The sequence below is a fragment of the Dissoconium aciculare genome (assembly GCF_010015565.1).
Source record: "Dissoconium aciculare CBS 342.82 unplaced genomic scaffold K489scaffold_24, whole genome shotgun sequence".
In the NCBI taxonomy this organism is placed as follows: Eukaryota; Fungi; Ascomycota; class Dothideomycetes; order Mycosphaerellales; family Dissoconiaceae; genus Dissoconium; species Dissoconium aciculare.
This window is the reverse complement of record NW_022984974.1, coordinates 68,450-88,437: the sequence shown is the minus strand read 5'-3', so window position 1 is coordinate 88,437 and position 19,988 is coordinate 68,450. Positions and strand designations below refer to the sequence as shown.

General features: G+C 52.3%; 8 protein-coding genes across 8 annotated transcripts; 5 read left to right on the top strand and 3 right to left on the bottom strand.

The window, feature by feature from the left end:
* Nucleotides 1–979: 979 nt before the first annotated feature.
* On the top strand, nucleotides 980–2,711 carry K489DRAFT_385370 (uncharacterized protein). The gene is made up of 2 exons (XM_033606087.1): nucleotides 980–1,509; nucleotides 1,562–2,711. Exons 1-2 carry the CDS (start codon nucleotides 1,106–1,108, stop codon nucleotides 2,430–2,432), a joined length of 1,275 nt encoding a protein of 424 aa, XP_033455013.1. The 5' UTR covers nucleotides 980–1,105; the 3' UTR covers nucleotides 2,433–2,711.
* A 665-nt stretch (nucleotides 2,712–3,376) lies between these two features.
* On the bottom strand, nucleotides 3,377–4,325 carry K489DRAFT_385369 (uncharacterized protein). Its single transcript, XM_033606086.1, has one exon. It carries the CDS (start codon nucleotides 3,961–3,963, stop codon nucleotides 3,718–3,720), a length of 246 nt encoding a protein of 81 aa, XP_033455012.1. The 5' UTR covers nucleotides 3,964–4,325; the 3' UTR covers nucleotides 3,377–3,717.
* Nucleotides 4,326–4,536: 211 nt separating this feature from the next.
* K489DRAFT_299746 (purine and uridine phosphorylase) lies at nucleotides 4,537–5,475 on the top strand (the record flags this gene model as incomplete). Its single annotated transcript, XM_033600388.1, has 1 exon — nucleotides 4,537–5,475. A coding segment is annotated over one exon (939 nt), but the record flags the coding sequence as incomplete, so codon positions are not given.
* A 1,106-nt stretch (nucleotides 5,476–6,581) lies between these two features.
* K489DRAFT_414154 (uncharacterized protein) lies at nucleotides 6,582–8,290 on the bottom strand (the record flags this gene model as incomplete). Its single annotated transcript, XM_033608132.1, has 8 exons — nucleotides 6,582–6,791; nucleotides 6,855–6,986; nucleotides 7,038–7,328; nucleotides 7,381–7,775; nucleotides 7,841–8,007; nucleotides 8,062–8,090; nucleotides 8,143–8,195; nucleotides 8,260–8,290. The coding sequence occupies 8 exons, from the start codon at nucleotides 8,288–8,290 to the stop codon at nucleotides 6,582–6,584; spliced, it is 1,308 nt and encodes a 435-aa protein (XP_033455010.1).
* A 2,141-nt stretch (nucleotides 8,291–10,431) lies between these two features.
* Nucleotides 10,432–10,647, top strand: K489DRAFT_308951 (uncharacterized protein; the record flags this gene model as incomplete). Its single annotated transcript, XM_033600626.1, has 1 exon — nucleotides 10,432–10,647. A coding segment is annotated over one exon (216 nt), but the record flags the coding sequence as incomplete, so codon positions are not given.
* A 470-nt stretch (nucleotides 10,648–11,117) lies between these two features.
* Nucleotides 11,118–12,194, top strand: K489DRAFT_391443 (GroES-like protein; the record flags this gene model as incomplete). The annotated part of the gene is made up of 1 exon (XM_033606696.1): nucleotides 11,118–12,194. One exon carries the CDS (start codon nucleotides 11,118–11,120, stop codon nucleotides 12,192–12,194), a length of 1,077 nt encoding a protein of 358 aa, XP_033455008.1.
* A 542-nt stretch (nucleotides 12,195–12,736) lies between these two features.
* K489DRAFT_385364 (polyubiquitin-tagged protein recognition complex, Npl4 component) lies at nucleotides 12,737–15,185 on the bottom strand. The gene is made up of 3 exons (XM_033606085.1): nucleotides 14,510–15,185; nucleotides 12,980–14,459; nucleotides 12,737–12,904 (listed from the first exon to the last, which is right to left on the bottom strand). The coding sequence occupies exons 1-3, from the start codon at nucleotides 14,716–14,718 to the stop codon at nucleotides 12,791–12,793; spliced, it is 1,803 nt and encodes a 600-aa protein (XP_033455007.1). The 5' UTR covers nucleotides 14,719–15,185; the 3' UTR covers nucleotides 12,737–12,790.
* On the top strand, nucleotides 14,803–17,777 carry K489DRAFT_391440 (uncharacterized protein; the record flags this gene model as incomplete). Its single annotated transcript, XM_033606695.1, has 5 exons — nucleotides 14,803–14,807; nucleotides 15,567–15,975; nucleotides 16,089–16,285; nucleotides 17,563–17,597; nucleotides 17,626–17,777. The coding sequence occupies 5 exons, from the start codon at nucleotides 14,803–14,805 to the stop codon at nucleotides 17,775–17,777; spliced, it is 798 nt and encodes a 265-aa protein (XP_033455006.1).
* Between the last annotated feature and the right edge of the window lie 2,211 nt (nucleotides 17,778–19,988).

Below are 19,988 nucleotides of genomic sequence, written 5' to 3'. Positions count from 1 at the left end.
AGCCACCAGAAACGGAAGTCCATGCAAGGTCCTCACCAGTGTGAAAAACGCATGCATTTTCTGCCAGAGCGCATTTTTGAGTGCAGACAATGCGCCTTACGAGCGTATAATCGCTGTCCCAGGAGCAGATTATGACTTCATGAGCTACAATAAGGCTTGTCCGGGGACAGTATCGTTTCATACGATACTTTATTCATTCATGTTCAGGTCTCGGAGGAAGATCGATTTGTCCTGCAACCCGAGTTGCTCTAGTACTCTGCCAGACATAATTGGGTGACTATCTTCACCATCAATCTAGAGGCAATTTCACTCGGTTCGATTCTTTGCTTAGGCAATGCATTCTCAACGACTCAATTGGAGCAGGGGATTGTTTTGCTGTACTTTGAGCAAGACTCGAAAATAGCGTTCCTCACTCCTTGCATGCCGGGCGCCCCGAAGGTATAATCGTTCTCATCGTCAAGCGTTGCGATAGCCATGGCGGTATTCGAAACCCTGATCTTTCCCAAAATCTCGTCGGAATTCGAGTGTGGGCACGGCGTTACGAGATATCCTCTTTCTTCGCATTGAAAATTTGCGGACGGAGATAACTACTGGCTCTTGTTAGAACGATTGATGCTATGAATGATTCTTGCTGTTAAGTTGTGAAGTCCGTCCGACCTGCGAAGTGGGGCAGGATCGCCAGGTTGCGATAGTTGTGATAGTTGTGTCAGCCAGGGTTATGATAACAGAGACCACGACTATGAATTTATGTGTCGCTCTCCCTCAAGACGTCACACAGGGAATGTGATCCCCGGGAGGAGAAGAGACTCGGCAAATATCATCTCTGGTCATTTTTGCGTTTACTTCGACCGCATTGCAAGCAAGCTTGCATTCGTTCAACAGGCATGAGCCACAACTTGCACCGCAGTGTGGGGTCAAGTCGGGCTGAGCTCCTATTTGTCATTCGATCTGGGCTGGCTCAGCAAGCATAGCCCAACCGATAGTGTGCGCCATCCACCATTTCAATACTAAAGAACCAATTATTTTCTCCTCGGACGGTAGGGATCGATAGATCGATCTTGTGTCGCAACCGGATCAAGTCCAAACGGTGCGATTTGGTCTCGCTATGGCAGACCCTTTGAGTGCCTTTGCGTCCTTGCTCGCCATCTCCACCGCCGCAATCAAAACCATCAAGTCGCTCTGCGAAGCGACTCGGCGATACAAGGGTCGCGACAAGACTCTGGGAAGACTACAAGATGAATTGGATCAGCTGGCGCAAATCCTCGAGTCTTTGGCGCGGATAAAGACTGCCGACGAGTCTTTATTTCTACTTCTGGAAGGCCCTATTGCACGATGTACACAAGTCTGCCAAGAGTTCAAGACCTCAATGGGGACTTTCATCGAAAAAGGCAAGGCAGGTCTTCTGGATTGGGCCAAGATGGAATTCCGTCGCGGCGACATCAACGAGTTCATTGCAACCATCGCCGTTTACAAGTCGACTATCTCGGTTGGGCTAGGCACAATAACGCTGTTAGTCAACCAAGAATCACTTCAAGATCACGCCACTAATCATGCAACCCAGACAAACCTCCACTATTTCGAATAAAGTCCTTTCCGAGTACATGGAAATGATTCAAGACACTAAATACGACCTAAACCTTCAACTGCACCGCATTGATGAGAAAATGACCCAGCTTACTGCTACAGCAGACAACGATGCGATCATTGCTGTGGATCTGAGCGACGAACGCGCAGTCACACGTCAATGTCTTCGTATCTGTGAAGATGCCAAGGCATACTTCCAACGAGTCTCAACGCAAGCATCACAACTACTTGACGACTCGTCGGGGCCAGACGGCGAGGAGCAATTGTTCGAGGGACAGGTGCAAATGCGGAGAACACTGAATGAAACTCGCGAGAAATATATGCAAGCCTCTACTCGACTGCTGCAACGATTGGCCCTTCTAGGTTTGGATGAAACATCTGATGAAGACCGCACAAAGCTGCAAAGAGATCTTGAGACGTCGCGACAGTGCATAGAAATTTGTGAACGAGCCAGCAAGATGTCCAGTGAAAAGATCTTCAGGGTCGCAGGGGCCTCGGCCGACAGCAACAGCGATGCGATGGTCGTAAATACTCTCGCGGACATGTTCATTGTCGGCAAGGTTTCTTCGTCGAACAATTCAGCAATCCTGGTAGGTTCGATGACCGCCGAGTCTTTGCGGGAAGTGACTGCCGAACGATATAAGAGTCGATTCGGAGTCGCCACCGAAAACTCCAGCCATGTGACGGAAGGAGTCAAAGACATCCGGGTCGCCTCTGCATCTAAAGAGGGACGTCATGGCTTTCCAACAGCGGCGCAAGGGGGGAGTAGTCTTGTGACAACGACGGTACTGGAGAAGCCGACCAGCAACGAAGTGAAAAAACGAACACTTGGCCAAAATTTTCCGTGATGAATTCAGGACACAGAATCTTTTGGAGAGAAGTCTTGGAGGCGCAGGAAACCATCCCAAATCTTGCGTTTCGCCTACTGAGAGCTCAGGGGGTGTTGCGGAGTTGTCGCAGCCTAGACGGACTACATTGTTAGTCGTTTTAAAAATTTATTAGCGAGCTTATCTATTTGAGCTGCCGTCACAAGCCAACAATGTCTAGAGAAGAAATGACGAACTGTCCTGATAAGATGTGTGTGTACGAACTGGTTACGAATATCCATATTTCATCCAAATGCTCGCCGGTTCTTGGCGGAGCAACATTGCCACCTTACATTCATATGATACTGACACTCCGGTCCTTCGTATGCTTTCGCGAGGAATGATGATTACACTTCTATGAGCATAATTCTGGACATTGCCGCACGGATTGGTGATATTTGAGTAGCCACCACTGACTCGGGCTGCAATCTCAGTGTTCATCCCACACGCTGATGGCGACTCGCTTGCTTTCTGAGCATGCCTTCGCCATCACGAAAATCAGTCATGGTGCCTGCGGGCGAAATAAAGGTTGCGCTCAATCACCTGACTGTTCGCCTGGCTCTTCCCCCATCGCATATGACCACGGGAGCTGTCGCAGAGTCTACGCCCTGGATATATGTCACTAATTGGTTTACTTGCGGAGCGTACAATGATTTTCGAACGTACGCTTTCGACTTTTGATGAACTACAGCTTCCGAACAATTGATCGCGTTCGAATTGACAGCCATTCAAGCGCTGGCAGCAAACTTGTGGCTGTTGGTGAAATGGTAGAAATGATTTTGGTTCGAGCGAGGCCTGAAGACATTTTACTGTCACAGCGCGTTAACCGCCTGTTCAATACCGTCGTCGCGAGCCTCGCTTTTCGGGCCAAAACGCAAACATACATTGCAAAATACGCTTCGACATCCAAGAACAGGCTACCGGCACCCCGTATTTCGTACATATTTGCGCCTTTGAAGTTCAAAATTTCATCGGAAGATGGATGTCGTATCTTGTCAGAACACTTACGCGTCTCTTCCGATCTGCTGAACAATCCTTCTTCTTTCGTATACCGATCCCTACGATAATAAACATATGCTCTGTGCAACAATGGATCGCGATGGTTCAATCTAAGATGCGTTGCTGCAAGGTAATGCGGCATTAACTTCCAATACAGATCTTAGTTCTCGTATGCTCCGGCCGGAGGAATCTCGTCGAGATTGTAAGCAAACCCCCCTTTCTGATGCTCCGCCTGCTTCTGGAAGTCTAACCACCGTTGTGTCGCACCTTACACCAGATGATGGATCTTGAACATCGGGCTGTCGAGAGTGCCCGACACAAAAGCAGCCTCTTCGAGAATGGCAACGTCCTTGTCGGACTCCTGTCCCACCTGCGACGAGGTCCCAGACCCAGCAATGCTGTTACTCCTTTCGTCTTTTTCCGATCCTTGAAGCAAAATGCCTGGTATCGCTTGCCGATCGCAGAAGCACATCGACGACGACAAAGCTGCTGTCGATTGTCGCACCTTGTGCATGTGCTCGAACGAGATCTGTCAGGCCATCACGATTCATGCCGCGCCTCAGGGACCCGCAGTAGATTGACGGCATCTTCATCGCGGACGCTCCTCTTCGATCGATCGCCCTTCTGCAGCTTCTCCAAATACTTCGCTATTCAGGACCGCGCGCCACGCTGGTGAATGTCTGCCGCCGCCTGCGCGTTGGTGACGTCGCGCGTTGCCCACCAAGCTGGCGCAGTGTGCCAATCCACAATCGTGTTCGCTTGCAAACCTCCAACTATTACCCTCGAACGTGTTGTCAGTGCGGGTGTATGTCAATGTGAGGTGTGATATCGCACCATTGCAGATGCTCTACCGGTCTTGTTTGGTGTGCGGCTGTGGCCATCGGTTGCGAGCGTGAGGCCACCCATAGGGACTACGCCCTGCATAAAGTCGATATGGTGGCTGAGCTCTCGACGACTGCGCACTTATACAGATTACGGACCTTATCTATAATTGATCTTCCTCGGCCGACTTTTGTAGCGAGACGTATTTTGGTCGAAGCTACCCTTTCGTCCTAAGATGTCGTCTTTTGGCGCATCCAACCATCGCTTCACCATCGGTTGGATCTCGCCCCTGCCTCTAGAGCAAGAAGCAGCTCGACTCGTCTTTGACAAAGTCTACCCTCGTGAAGAAGTTCAGCACAGAAATGCATACTACCTTGGCGGCCGCATAGGGCAGCATGATGTGGTCATCGGCGTGCAGCGCAAGATCGGTTTGAACGGTGCTGCCATCCTTGCGGAAAAGATGCACAGCGGATTCCCTAATATCAAGTACTTCCTCGTCGTGGGCATAGCTGGGGGCGTGCCGAACTATGGCCCGCCTGGCGATACAAAGCAGATTGTGCTCGGTGACGTCGTCATCAGCTCTCCACGGGGCAATCATGGGGGCGTGTTACAGTACGACAAAGGAGCATGGCAGGATGAGGGCCTGCTTCAATTTCGCGGATACACCAACGGCGTTCCTGGCGATCTGCTCGCAGCTGTCAACAACTACCGATCTGAGGGCTGGTCACAGACAAATATTGCTCAGACGCTGCGACAGATGCGCCGCCGGCTAGATGAGGATCGACGCAGCCAGTACGATGATCCGGGCGAGGCACAGGATCGGCTCTTTCGTAGCGACTACAAGCACCGGGGCGAATATGATATTGACTGCTTAGAGTGTTGCGACGCCAACCAAGCTCACTCACGCTCGCAACGTGGTGATCGCGCCCGACGAGCCCGTGATCATCCAGAATTACACTTCGGGAACGTCGCCAGCAGCAACCAGTTGCAGATCTCCGCCGCCGAGCGAATGCGGATCCAACGCCGACACGATGTCATATGCTTCGAGATGGAAGCCGCTGGCGTGTCCGAAGAGCACCCGTGCGTGGTGGTGCGGGGCATCTGCGATTACGCCGACTCGCACAAGAACAAAGGCTGGCAGAACTACGCCGCAGCGGTGGCGGCGGCATGCGCCAAGCAACTGTTGACTTTCCTGCCACCGGTCATACCCAACAACGACGACAGATCGTTGGGGACGGGGTCCCGCGCCGAGGTTCCAACACGTCAAACACACCTCAGATCTCAGGGACCTGTGCCTCCGTCATTCTCATGCCCAAAATGTCCAAGGGGGTTCGACAACCTGACTAAACTAGAGCAGCATCGGCGAGACGCACATCGATCTAGATTTGAGAACGACTGTAACTCCTGCGGGCGTAGCTTTAAGACTCAAGATGCACGCCGCCAGCACACTCAAGGATGCAAAGGCAAAAAATAATGGCCAGCGCTAGCAGCTCAACAATCGGAACGACATGGGTACATGGTTGATACGCTTGATCTCACTCTCGCCGGACGAACGGTATCGAGTGGGCGAAGCTATTAGTTGAGCGAAGTCCACTTCTCCGTGGATCCCGCTTTGACTCGCTTCGAAAGGAAATTCCCTACGTAAGCGCTAATAGGCGACGGTGCGACACCGCAAGATGTAGCGGATGAGCTACGGGTCTTATGCCGTTAGTGGAGTGCCACTGTCGGCAATGGTACAAACTACCGTAGCAAGGCGCGTTTGGTCTGGCCACTTGCAAGTCGTGACGATTGAAAATCACCTTCAGCGACCCGAACTATGTTGGCATTGCCCCGTCTCTTCCGTGTTCGTTTCGTTTCCCTGCGGCGGTGATGCGACCGCTCAGAACCTGGCTCATCGTACCCTTCGACGAAGCTTCATCCCGATTTTCCTTTGTGTCGATTTGTGACTGGAACGCGGCGTTATAGCCCTGCAACGAGCGTAATTTCCACTGTGATTGACAGGACATGATCACGACGACGACCGGAATGGTAGCTGGTCGGTGTATACGTTTTCTGGAGCGAGCACCGGACTGTGGGTGTGGCCTGTCGTTTCCAGTAGGATGATGACCTCGTAGAAATTTGATGCCTCGCAGCCGGCTGAGCTCGGTGTAACACGATCACGTGCCCCTGCCAAGCGCGAATGTGTGAAACGGCTGCAGCAGTGCAACACAAGGGCTCAATCCGTGAAGGGTGATCTTCATGCTGCTACATCACATATTCTTCATGAATGTAATAGAACACAGAATAGGGCTCGAAGTTTCCGAAACATGTTCAAATTCCCCAGAAGGCCGCGTCTCGAGTCGCCTCCATTCCCTTGCCGTTCAGACGGCGCCTGTTCCACCACCACCACGATGCAAGCGTAATCACTGTCAGAGGTACAGAGACCGCCCAGAAGATCCAAAAGTCCTGCGAGAGGATGAGTGTCCCGTTCGTTCCTTCGCCCGAGGGTTGAGTGGAGAAAAACCCCATTCCAAACAATGACTATCATTTCAAGCATGTTTAGCTTCCACGTCAGAGCTCAGGGGGGTAGTCTCGAACACATACGGAAACAAAGGTCGCCGGCAGGAACGTCATCGTCACCACCGCTATGGCTTTCATAGCCGCAGCTTCATTGCCCGCATCTTTTCCAATTTGCACCTGTGTCTTGCTGTCGCGTTGCATCGCCACGTGGAACGCCTGATGCTGTTAGCGATGCGACTTGGCAGCGGGGCGGAAATAGGTGCTCACCAAGGTGATTTCGTTCTGTATACGCGCGTCTGTAGCGGATGAGCGGTCAGCGAGACCTTGCAGAACTCGAAGTTGAGATGCCAGCTTCTCGCTGATGCCGTCCCAGGCGGTAGAAGTCTCTCCGCCATCGCTATGCGAGTTGCTGAGATTGCGGAGCCAGGGGCGCGATCGTGAGTATTGTGAGCAGATTGCATCAACGGTCCTTGTCGCCACGGCCAATGTTTCGGCAACATGCGTGCTGTGTCGCGCGATCTCGTGTAGAACGGCGTAGTCGACATCGTGAGCTCTCGTCTGCTACGGTCAGCCCGGGCAGCAAATGGCTAGGATCTGACAAACCACCCACGGCTTCATGTTGGCAGATCAGGTTCCGGATCGACCATACGGATTCATTGTATGCCCGCGCGATGCCCGCTACGGCAATGGCCACCACGGAATATGGCGAGTCTTGGTGTTGCAAGTGATGAGCACTCAAGCGGACCAGCTCTCTTTGGATGTAATCGGACGTGCGTGGCGGCAGATTGAAACACACAAACGTCCTCGCGCTCGATGATTCCCAGCGAGTGAAGAACCACATCTTGTGCCATTCCCAGCCATATTGGATGGTCTGTGGTCCATGCAGATCGGATTGCGCGCGGGAATGACCACCATCTTTGCTGTCATGCGGAACGTAAGGGGTGAAGGTCTTCTTTGGCGATAGACTTTCGAACGTCTGTTTGATAATGAACCGACACCAGTGCACTAATATAGGAATGTTTAAAAATTGTTCTCGACAAGCGGCGATCGTCAGCAGTGTAGACGCTCACTGTAAGCATGTACCTGCCCTTCTGCATCATGCTGGACATCGTGTCCGGCGAAGCCATTCGACTCCAAGCACGTCTGCTCCAGCAGAAATCTCGGAAGGCCAAGCCTGCTCAGAACCCGCTCTTGCGTGACGATAGGTAGATTGAGTAGCGAGTCGGTGGAGGCAAATCTTATCTCGGTTCAGCACTGCTAACAGCGATGGACGTTATCATTAGCCACATACACGACCTGATACTCAACTGCTTCGGAGACCTAGACGTGTATCAGCCCGCTAGACACAGCCTTGCGGGAGATCAATCGTTACCCATTTAGACCACGACATCTGTCGGAGTCCATGATTTTGCTGTGTACTAAGATCTGAAATTGAAGATCAGCGGTCCAGGTCAAGCACACCTTGCGATCGATCCATTCTGCGACGCACCAACTTGGGTAACGCAATATTTGTCCAACATGATGCGCGAAGCTATAACCAAGAAACGACAATGAAAAGCAATAATCTTTGATCCGAATTGTATTCTCCCTGGAATGTCCCGGTACTGTCACGATAAGCTGCCTTAGCTAGACTAAATGTTGGGGTTTTACTGGCTGCAAGAGATATAGTGAGTGGAAACTTAAGTAGCTAAGTGGAATTCGATGCCGAAACGAGAACTCAATGATCTCGAGGGTCTCGAGGGTCTCGTTAGTTCCGAAGCTATCAAGACTAAGCACGCGCGGTCACTACCTAGACCGGTCTCGCATTTGCGGCTCGAATACCCGACGAAGATATTATAGGCCAAGAGGCAAGTTCGTGTATCTGCTATTGGAATATACGTGATATGATAGAAAAGTAGAATAAGGTACCTAATTCGCTAGGCAGTTGGCCGTAGGCTAGATAATCATAGTATATAGGTATCGTCTGTCTACACCTATCGACTTCCTTGTCCGCGGCACTGCGCAAGACTTCTGGAATTACAAGCGAATGCAAACTTGCGACCAGGAGCGACCTCGTAGCCTTGGTATGCTTCATCGCGTTCGCTGGTATAGTTTTTGTCAGCCGTGGCAATCACGCCCATCCACCTTTGAGTCGTAATCTATCGTAGGCTCGAACATAGGTACGTAGTATTTCAAACGTTGTAAAGTGAAGCACCGTGTGCTGACGCTAGCAGGGCGTAGGGACGGTCTATATTCCCGATGTTGTTCGCCGTAATCCCGGCGAGGTTCCTTCGTGTAGTGGTGATTGTCGAACTTGAGCGTGGCGCCACGGTCCATCAGCACGGAATGCTCGCTGAACAGTCGCACTGTTTTCAGTGCTGGGACTACGCGCCGATGGCCTTTAGGACCTTTCACTAGTTCACGCCCATCTTGATCATTTTATGGGTAATGTCGCTCCTCGGAGGCTGGGCTTCCTTCCGAGTCATCTCGACCAAGATATCACACGACTTCAAGCCTCAGATTTACAGCTACCTTTCGCTCTTCTCTCCATTGGCCCCTTCACGTGAACAAGAGGAGAGCAGGCGTGCTGATGCCTGTCAACTCCTTCATTCCTTCTTTTCGGCATCTTGAATCTTCTCGGAAAGTTATAACCTAATCGTACAAGACCTAAATCGGAATATCAGAATACCCTTCATCGACAGCTCCAGCCTGGCGAATACGAATTGGTCAGAGCTTTGAGAGCCGTCAGCGGACTCGTGGAGTTTCATCCCTGGTGTTTCAATAGACGACTTGCCTAGCAACGTGATCTCTTCCTTCGACATGGACACATCGTATCTAATCGCATCTTGCAATCTCACAGGCCTCGCCAGCAACCGAGCCTACAATGCTGGAAATTCCGGCGGCAGCGCGAGCGTCAATACCGGTACCAGTTGGAGTGGTGCCAATTACAACTTCACCTATCCCATCCGTATAGGGCCTTTTACTAATCTCATGAGGGGATGCAGCTGTATTCGACTTCTACTCAATCGCGATAGAGACGGCCGCCCGTGTATCAAGACCGACAGAGCCATCAACGCAAAGACGTTGTCGCGTGAAAATATAATTGGTCACGGTCAAGTTCAGATGTAACGGGACCAATTGTAGTGCCATCCTCATCCTCGCGCTGGGAAATTTTGGAAGGTCATTCACGGGGTCTCTCCCGGACAATTTATCTCTTCGGAGGACAAAGCCTAGGAAAATATAACGATAACTGAATGTTCTGGGGGAGCGATAAAGGGAAACTCTACGCTCATTCTGCAACGGCCACGAAGCCAAAATCCCCGTGCGCTAGTCCTCTCTCTAACTGCGGTACGAATGCCATAGAGTCTTACCTCTTTGACCTTCTCGGTCAGGGTGCCACATCGGCAGCTGCAAATGGGAATTCAGTCCTGTGGGAGATCGGCGATGCTTCGTTCTCACATCGGATGAGCTAGTCGCTCAACATATATTGGATTCATAGCACCGCCCCATACGCCGTCCTGGGCAAATTCAACAGCACCAAGACCGGCTGTGACATCAGCCCTTGCGTGCTGCTGGAGGGTTTCAACAACGACTCCCATGAGGGCATCATGAGCCTGCCGTTCGAGGCGATCACTTGCAACACAGGGTGGCTAGCTGTCGCGTTAGTAGCTTCGACGCTTCCCTAGTTCTGGCCCTCGCTTCATTTCTGCTCAAGTTCATCCGTCGAGGACCCGACCTTCTGGATTCCTTCGGCACGCTGCTGAAAGACAGCAAATGCGTCGACCTTCCGACATCTCCGTCGCTGGAAGACGCAACCCTGAGATCTCGCTCGCTCAAGGATGCGGTGGTGCTGTTTGGAGACGTGCGGCCCCAGGCGGAAACCGGCTACGCAGCATTCGCTGTCAAGGACGGGTCGAGGGTCGTCACGAGGCTCCAGCATGGAAAGGGTTACGAATGATTGGATATGGATTAGATCAGACCATGGATCGGTTTATGGATAATTTCAGCGTCTGTGATCCCGTCTGGGACATTCCACTTGTCGATTCGTCTCTGTAGACGACGAAATTGATAGACTGATAAACCATTGGACGTCGAGCCCGACTCCCTCAGACACATGTCACGAAAAACACGAGATCATGACGTCATACGTCCACTGGAGTCCAAAGCAGGGCCATTGGGGGAGAGTGGAAAAAGCTCCGCCGATCTCAAGAAGCATATATCCATGAAGTAAGAGCAAAAAGAAGAAGAAGAAACGATCTTTTTCCAAAAGAAATACGTACAAGGTAATTCCCATAAACCACCGAGCAGAACCCGAAAAACTCCCACTCCCAAACCAGCGAGGCGGTTCCAAAAAACAATAACAACAACATGTCCTCCCCGACCCATCAACAAGCGATCCGCTTCCTCCCCGGCGGCGGCCCCGCCGCCTCCAGTCTGGAACTCACCACGCTGCCCAAGCCCACCCCGGGGCCGACCGACCTCCTCATCCAACTGCGCGCCTGCGCGATCAACCCGATCGATACGAAAGTCCGCTCGGGGGCCTTCGCGTCGTCGTCGGAAATCACCGGGTTCGACGGAGCAGGAATCGTCGAAGCCCTCGGCTCCTCGGTGCGAGGGTTCGATGTCGGCGACGAGGTGTACTTCTGCGGCGCCCTGGGCCGGCAGGGGACTAATGCGCAGTATGCCCTCGTCGAGCATCGGGTCGTCGCGAGGAAGCCGCGGTGTCTGGGCTGGGCGGAGGCCGCGTGTGTGCCGCTCGTGACGTTGACGGCGTGGGAGCTGCTGGAGGAGCATTTCGGGCTGGTGGCGCAGGGGGCCATTGGAAATGATGAGGCGAGGCAGACGCAGGGGGGCAAGAGCATTCTCATCATCAACGGCGCGGGCGGGGTCGGGTCGGCGGCGACGCAGCTCGCGAGGAGGGTCTTTGGGTTGGGCAGGGTGGTCGTCACGGCGAGTCGGCCCGAGACGGAGGAGCATGTGCGGCGGATGGGCGCGACCCATGTCATTTCGCACCGGGAGGATCTCAAGAGGCAGTTGAAGGAGAAGGTCGGGATCGAGAGCGTGGAGTATATCTTCATCTGCCATGGGACGAACCCGTACATGTCTGTGGCCGTGGATGTGGCGAGTCCCAAGGGGAAGATTGGAAGTATTGTCGAGGTGGTGGGCGAGAGGTTGGATGGCATGCATTCGATGGAGGCGTTCATGAAGCAGTTGAGTTTCCATTGGGAGGTGGTCCTTTCGAAGCCGGAGTACAAGTACGGATTGGAGTCGCAGGGGGACATACTCAACAGAGCGGCGAAATTGTACGACGACGGGGTCCTGCTTTCGCTCATGAGGGAGTCGGATGTGCTCTCGGTGCAGAGTTTGATCAAGGCTCACGAGAAGATTGAGAGTGGAAGGACTATTGGCAAGATTGGTCTAGAGATCGGAGAAAGCATTCAGTAAAGTCTTGTATTGTCTTGGGAATCCCTCCGTGGTTAGCGAATAGTCTAGCTCACGCCATCTTCTCTCCATCTTAGGTCTTTGCTGCTTGGCATGACCACGAACGAGGAAGGAAAAAAAATAATGATACACCTCCGAAACAATCTTTGTGCGCGACTGTGAATTATGCAGTTGAGATGTTGGGTATCTTTAATGCTGGGTGTCTGTGTGGGAGATGCTCATTTTCGAATCGTGGGATGTGGGACGTAAACCCCCGATAGTGATGTTGCTGCTGACAATGAGGGAGTTGATGCTCAAAAGTTGAATCCGCGCACGCGTTTTGCCAATCCCAAAGTATCGTCGGCTTCGTCACGTCCTCTCTTAGCAGGTCTGTCACTGAGTTCACTGAGGATGGCGAGGAACGACTGCCAATCTAGAAGAGAGAAAACGAAATGATCAGAATGGGACACATGGACCTTTTGAATTCCGTGACGAGGGCAATGGCGCACACAGAATGTGAAGCGACGTCTAGGAAAAGGGGGGAAAGAGAGGATGTGTGTACGCACGCCCGCTGACGACGGCGGCCGCAGCAACAGCCGCGAAGGAAAAAAAGACGACGTCTACATCTGCTGCAGGATTGTTTCAAGAGTGGCCCAACCTGGTGTTTGCATGAGCGTGCCGCCTAGTGAGGCATCGTGTGATGTGGCGACGTTGCAGAGAAGTCTTGTTTCCTCCTGAAAAAAGTAAAGTGATGATTAGCAAATCGTCTCACCCATGTGGGCTGATGCGACGGGGTAACTTAAACTTACCACGCTGAGGATGTTGAGGCCATGAATGAAAGTTAGTAGGTGGAAGTCCGACACTGAAAGCACGCCCTGCGATGTCTCCAAGGCGACACGATTCGCACCAGCCTTGAGCTGCTTCTGAAGATCTCTTGGCTCTTGTAATTCTCCGAGTGCGTCCCGATTCTCAATGGCGAAATCGTTCTTGACGAACTTTTGGTGTGACTCGTTGGGGAATCCGTGCGTGAGGGTGACGAGTAGGTACTCCGCTGGGAACGAAGGTTTGGCATTGACTTGCACCTTGTGTCCGTACTCGTTGATCTTGCTGTAGAAAACTTCTGGGATATATCTCCGACGGCCGATAGCAAGATTCTCATCCTCATCCTGGACCATCACCACACTGGGTTCAGCCGATGCTTCGATGATGTCGGCACGCACCATCTCCACCGCGGCATTGCTTGCTTGATACGCTGAGATGGTGATCTGATTCGTCTCATCGCCGGACACCACGCAAGTGACGAAGTTGCTGCCAAACTGTCCAGTCTCACTCCATTTGGAAGGCCGGGGATATTTTGCCTGATATTGAGACGCAAAGATGATCTCTAATGACGAAAGGAAATATGAATCGACATGACGTCTGCATACTGCTGGCTTCTCCGGGTCGTCTGTTCGTATCAGATCAGTAAAGATGACCCCGACGCGCTGTAGACCGCACATGGATGACAGCTCCTCGACAGACGCCTCGTTTGTCCAAGGGCTGAGGGTGACACCATCAAGCTCGTTCACTTGTGGCGGTTCGTAGATTGCCTCAACGACTGCTTTGGTGCCGAGAGGCACTTCTTCGTACGCCTCGTAGTGACCGTAAAGGAAACCGATCCGCTGAGTGCCGGACTGGCGCCAGAAGTTTAAAAACTTGTTGACAATCTCGGAGTGGGCAAATTCGACATGATCGACCATGCGGTATTCTTGTTGCTGTAACGTGATGGATGAAGGTTGACACTTGGAGCAAATCTGTGCTGGGAATGGAGGATGCCCACTTGGGCATTCCGGGTTGACGCGAAAGTATGGCTCGCTGAGCGGCGGCATGTAGGAAGTGCCCGATTGATATTTGTTCTTTCCGTGGTTGATCTTGCGGAGGTATGAGTGATATGACAGGTGCTTGACTTTCTTCTCTTCCAGGTATTCTTTGTTGTATGGCTCGAGTGGCATACAGTAGTCACACATGCCCTTGGGTCCATGCCTGCACATTTTTTCATCTTTTCTCCGCGTGATCTTGCCGTCCAGCTTGTCAAGCCTGTCATCAAGCTCCGATTGCTTCACTGAGTCCCAAGGATTCTTTATCAACGCACGTGCTTGCACACTCGGAATTGCTACACTCGATGCATCGTCTTCTGGGGCGACATCGCGTCCGTTGAGTCGGCGAGCAGACTCTGATGGTGCAATCGAGACACTCTGTGTATCTGCCGCCGATCCTTCCTTGTAGTCGAGGAAGATTTGGGTACCATGCCTGTCGCGTGTCAGCTCTTGATCGTTGCAATATGTTTAGTGAAGCCTTACTTCAGTCCTAACCGGGCAAAAGTGATCCCTTGCAGAGCTTCGATTGGCCTGGATTCTGCACCGTGAGGCTTCGGACTGATTGTGACGGACGATGAGATGGTGTCTTTGGGTAAATGCTCGAGCACAGCGGGAAGTGTCGCAGCCACTTCGGCATCGGCGTCGAGTGTCAACCGGAATTGGCCATTGCGGCTTTGGAATCTGAGGATCATGATCGGCTGTCTGTGATCATGCGAAAACGCCGATAGGAAAGAGCACTATGTAGGATGTTCAGTCGTGAGAGTCGTGACGGCGTGATGGTGTATGTGGCCGTGTGAGAACAATCAAGCAGACAAGATGGATGCTTGATGATCGACACGGCACACGTGCAAGTGGCGTGGAGAGCGATGCAGCCGATGCGTCAACTGTGAAAGTCACCTGAAATCACAAGCAGGTACAACTTGAAGCTGAATAGCAAGTCGTGCTGTACTTCTTTTCCGCATGTGAAGCTCTCCCTACATTAGGCTCCCTCGACGGTGGCGTGTCCAAACAACAGCTGTGTCCGCGTTCTGTCTACAGCGGTGATGACAGAAGCTGCGAGACTTTAACTTACGTCATCCCCACACGGGTGCGCCCGCAAAACAGCAGAGCCTCTGAAAATGCGCAGGTGCTCAGGAGGAAATTGAATTGATGGGAGAGGGACCCCGGATCGTCGTGAATAGACTTGCGCTTTCTCGGCAAGTGACAATAATTCGGGGCTGAGAATTGTGACGCGAGGGGTGGGCCGAAATTTGAGGACAGCTGTGTGTTGTGCGCATGCACCTGGTTACTGTACTGTTGTAAATCATCACGGCCTTGTGGAATTCACACAACCACATCCGACATTTCCAGCGCATATCCGCCAGCAGATTGAACACCCTCGATCCCGGCCTGCTAAACATCAACAGCACTCGTCTGACCACAATTCGCGAAAACCGTCGCGCTCGGGCGCCCAAACTCTCACCATGGACAACACCACCAACTTCACCAACTCCACCAATGGCACATTCGAGGGCTTCGCATCCAACGGCACGCCGAAGAGTTTCTGGAGCGGCCTCCTCCTCCCCGTCCTCTACCTGACGATCCTCATCGGCAGTCTCGCCACCTTCTCCTCGCTCTACCGGAGAAGACAAATCGCCAAAGCCGCGCAACTCGAAAGTTGGTTCCCTCCCCACCGGGCGCGCGACCTCTATCTCAGCCTGCTCCACATCGACCCGGCCGAGGCCAGCAGCGAGAGCGAGCAGAAGATCACCCAGGTCCCGGATTCATTACTGAAGGCAGCGCTGTTGCGCCGGGCGCTGGAGGATATCCGTCGGATCGTCCAGTTGCGAGGGTCGAAACAGGCGTTGCAGAATTTGGTCCAGAGGGGTTCGGTGGGCGATGAGCTGTGGCAGCGATTCCAGCGGGCGGAACAGGAGATGGAGGCGGAGGTGAAGGATGTTGCACAAGAGGTAAGAAGAACATCTTCCACGGCATTTTCAAACCCACTATGTGGAAAGACGCGAATGGCGTGTCATCTTTTTTCGCAAGCGAATACTGATCAAAGTCTCTTTTTCCTACACAGGCGGAAGCGCTCGTTCCCGGCTGGGGCCAGGTCATCTTCCAATCGGCCAACGAATTCAACCAGCACAACTTGCTCCGTGAGCGGATTTTCGAATTGAAGGATAAGAAGGAGGCGGACATCGCATGGTGGGCAGCGAGGAAAGCAGGAATCCAATCGGAGTTCATGAAGGAGTTGGAGGAGGAAGAATTGAAGAAGGCGTAAAACGGCTCAAATGATCCGATTGCACATTTTGAGGCCTGAAGAAACTTGACATGGCAGAGTATGAATAGGACGAGGTGTGATCTACTGCTGGTGGGAATGCTCCCAATTGAGCGCCCGCCCAATCCGGAGGCGAGAGATCAAGGGACGATTGCCGTAAGCATGAAGAGGTCTCGCTGCAGAGAAATCTCGCAGACATTCTCCAGCCTCGATAGAAATCCAGGCATTGCGGGAGATGCCCAAGAGACATGTGTCGCCATCCTTTCGCATGAGAGTCGTTCTGGCCATCATGCCACGTTCCCATCAAGGAGCTTTAGCATCTGCAGAAGTTCTCCAACCAGGACAAACTGAGAAGCGGAGGAATAGTCCAAGTCCCATCGCCTTATTACCCATTCCTATTAAATCCACAACAATTCATTTCTCTAAACAGTGGGAATTATGTCGCATTGCAGGACTCCTATGTTTCCTCACTTCATTTTGCTTTCAAAATGAAATTTATAAAAAAAATCACGATAACGTTCCAGTATCCCGATGTCACTGCCAGCTCGATGCAACTTCTACTTTCTCGTACTCGCTCTTGTTTCTTCAGCACCGGGTATGAATTCGACCCAGCAGCAGAAGTCATGCCGTCAAATTGATCGCAAACGGATCCAATGCCAGGGCAACAGTTTTGCACGCAGAGTCATCTGACAAGCCCGCCAGCCAGTCCGCCAGCCAGATCCCGGCCGGAATCCCCCCCCCAAGAAAACGCCAAGGGCGATCAATGCGATTTCGCCAATGCGATGCCAATGCACTCTCCTTGGGCAAGCAACCAAGACCCTTGACGAATTGGAACGATGAGTCAATCATATAAGAATATTCAAGCTATGATGATGATGATGATGATGATGGTCGCTAGGTCACGGAGAATCGTGGTCATATGACTTGCTGAGAAAGAATTGATGATCGAGAACGAAGCGTTTCGTTCTTTCTCTCTTCCTGGATGGCAGTTATGGTTCCCGCCCAGGTCTGACCCTACTTCTCTGCCTCCCCCTCTCGGTCTACTCTACACTACCAACCTGGGCAAAACCTCAGCTTCCAGATCTCGTATACAGCACATGATGAACATGTCTATACCGTACCTGACTTACATCTACTAATTGATCTACTAGTTAATGAAAGAAAAGCGGACGACTCGTCGAGATGGTCGTCGGCTCTCCCAACAGTCATTAGTTAGTTAATAACACCATCCCATCAAACTGCATGTGACCTTTCGCCTGATGTCTGTCTTTCCCAGCCAAGGCGGGGAGGGGGAATGCGCTTGCCATCGGCGTAATAATAACCACCTAAGAATTTAAAGCGTTTGGTTTTCCTGGGGGATTTGCGCCGCCGCTGCGCCCATCGGAGAACAGGGGTTTTCGGCTGATTATCACTGTGTCGACGGGCAGTGGCGGCGGCGGCGGCAAATGTCCTGCACCTCGTGGACAACCTCGAGTAGTAGTGTCCCAATGATACTAATATCCGTTCGCGTGTCATCTTCACCGAGTCCTTTACGCCTCTTTTCTCCTCTCCTCTCCTCTCCGCTCGCGCGCGATTCGTTGTCTCGGGAGGTCACGTTGGCCATTGCTGAGCTCAGACTGTTTTCGACGAGTCGTTTGCCCGGCAGTGTTCGTGTAGATCTGTCACCTGATTGACGAGGAGAGAAGGTAATTTGATGTGTTGTCGAATGGTGGCCAGAGAGAGAGAGTCATGGGAGGACCAGCACACAGTGCACCTCATCGTCTCCTATTGATGGAGTTTGCCATGGTTTGCCGCTGCTGCTGCTGCTGATGCTGCTGATGCTGCCGCTTTCCATCCGAGGACCCCCAGGCAAACCAACGACGATGACGAAAAAAACAATGATGATGATGACGCGGATTGATTGATCAACCATGATGAATGACCATGCAGAGATTTCTTTTCTTTCACTCCCGTCATATTATTATCACATAGGGATCCACTCTGCCACGGAAGAGAAACAGTCATGTCGCCATTCTATGCAGTATAGAGTAAGTCCATCCCTGGTCGCCGCCAAAGCTGCAGGCAGGACAACACGGGGTCGAGGGCAGAGAGAGAGAGGGGAGGGAATGAGAAAACGTCGTGGTCTTGGCAATAAATCTCATCATTGTCGTCGTGGCACTACGTGATCGATGCGGGTAGGTATTGGATCCGGACGTCCATCCAGGTCGGCTTGTACAGTTACTACAGTACAGTACGTACAGTAGTCATTATGCAATCTTTTTGACGCTTGCCGTTTAGTGTCAGGGACGTAGCCGCCCAGCATCCACCAGCACCACCGGCACCACCACCATCTTTGAATGCTGGAATCATCGACAGTCATACATTCACGCCAGGATGGTTGTATATATGTGTTGGACTGATGAGATGGTTGTACATACTTTCTATATCGTAGAGGCCGTACGGAACAGTCGGTAGAGAGAAAGAGAGAGAGGAGGGCGTGTCCCGGCTGGAGCGTGAACAGTAGAACTGAACCGGGATCGGATTGCGGTCAATTGTTGTTAATAAACACTTTCCTCTTCTGATTCTTATTACCAGATAGTCAATAATTAGAGTACGGTACATCATACCGAGCATATGCCATCGTGACCATGTGATCAGGAAGGCCACGGGTTACGGTTTGCTGGCTTTGTTCGGGCCAACGTTTTGCTGCATCGGAAGCTTTTCCCCCGCCGACGTTCAGGCCGTTTTTTCTTTGCAGTTTCAGTTTCTGTTACCCCCAGATTTGCTAATCGCCTGCCGCCTCTCTGATCAGTGACGCATCCTTTCCACTCCACGTGTCACACGTCCGACACTCTCATCAATTTCCAACGTCCGTCCTTGTCATCGCCGTCGTCAGTTCACTCCATCGCTCCAGGGCTCTATCGCTCCGCCGCCTTTCCCTCACTCTTCGACACATACATCCGCACACACACACGCGCACACACACATACACACACACACCGGCCGTCGTGACTCCTCGTCTATCACAGTCTCCGCCAAGACGCCCTTGAGTTTTCTCTTACTCTTGCCTTGCTTGTCTAACAACGCGCTCCCTCGATCTCTCTTGGCATTGGTTCCACCCTCCATCCGCACGGTTCCATCCACTCGTCTCCTCTATGTTGGTCCGGTCTCGTCTCATCAATGTGGGTTTCCGCTCGTCCATACACAACTCGCCGATGGGACAACGTGACCTGCCTGCCTGCCTGCCCGCCTGCCTGCCAGTCCGAACCGTGCCATGGCGACACGACATCGTGATCTCGTCTTGTTTTTCTCCCGGTCACTCGTCCATACGTGGCACGCTACACACGCATATCCCGAGCAGGAATGAGGAGATTTTCGCTCCTCCCCAATGTCGCTAAGCAAACGGCGCTCGCTCTGTTCTCCCGGGTGAAGGGTGAATGACCAACGAGCCGTCAAACGAATCCGTGCGTGTGTCGGACACGCATACTCCCTCGAACACAACGGACCGATGCGGGAGAGTAGGCAAGGTAGGTACCATCGTCGCCGGGGTTTATACTTTCATCGAGAAAGGTTGGTCGAGGGTGTTGGTTCTTTGTACTTGCCGAATCATGCGGATCCCTCTCCCGCCATGATCCATCCGTCCATCATCGTGACTATTTAGAGCCGCTTCCCTTATCTCTGTCCATTCACATCCTCCCCGTTGACACATTCATCTCTCGTAAT

What these genes read in the sequence shown, in the direction of transcription:
- K489DRAFT_385370 (XM_033606087.1), top strand. Translation starts at nt 1,106, where the DNA reads ATGGCAGACCCTTTGAGTGCCTTTGCGTCCTTGCTCGCCATCTCCACC. An exon ending in GGGCTAGGCACAATAACGCT is followed by an intron (nt 1,510 to 1,561) that starts GTTAGTCAACCA and finishes CATGCAACCCAG; the next exon opens with ACAAACCTCCACTATTTCGA.
- K489DRAFT_385369 (XM_033606086.1), bottom strand. Translation starts at nt 3,963, where the DNA reads ATGCACAAGGTGCGACAATCGACAGCAGCTTTGTCGTCGTCGATGTGC.
- K489DRAFT_385364 (XM_033606085.1), bottom strand. Translation starts at nt 14,718, where the DNA reads ATGATCCTCAGATTCCAAAGCCGCAATGGCCAATTCCGGTTGACACTC. An exon ending in TTTGCCCGGTTAGGACTGAA is followed by an intron (nt 14,460 to 14,509) that starts GTAAGGCTTCAC and finishes GACACGCGACAG; the next exon opens with GCATGGTACCCAAATCTTCC. An exon ending in GCCTCAACATCCTCAGCGTG is followed by an intron (nt 12,905 to 12,979) that starts GTAAGTTTAAGT and finishes TACTTTTTTCAG; the next exon opens with GAGGAAACAAGACTTCTCTG.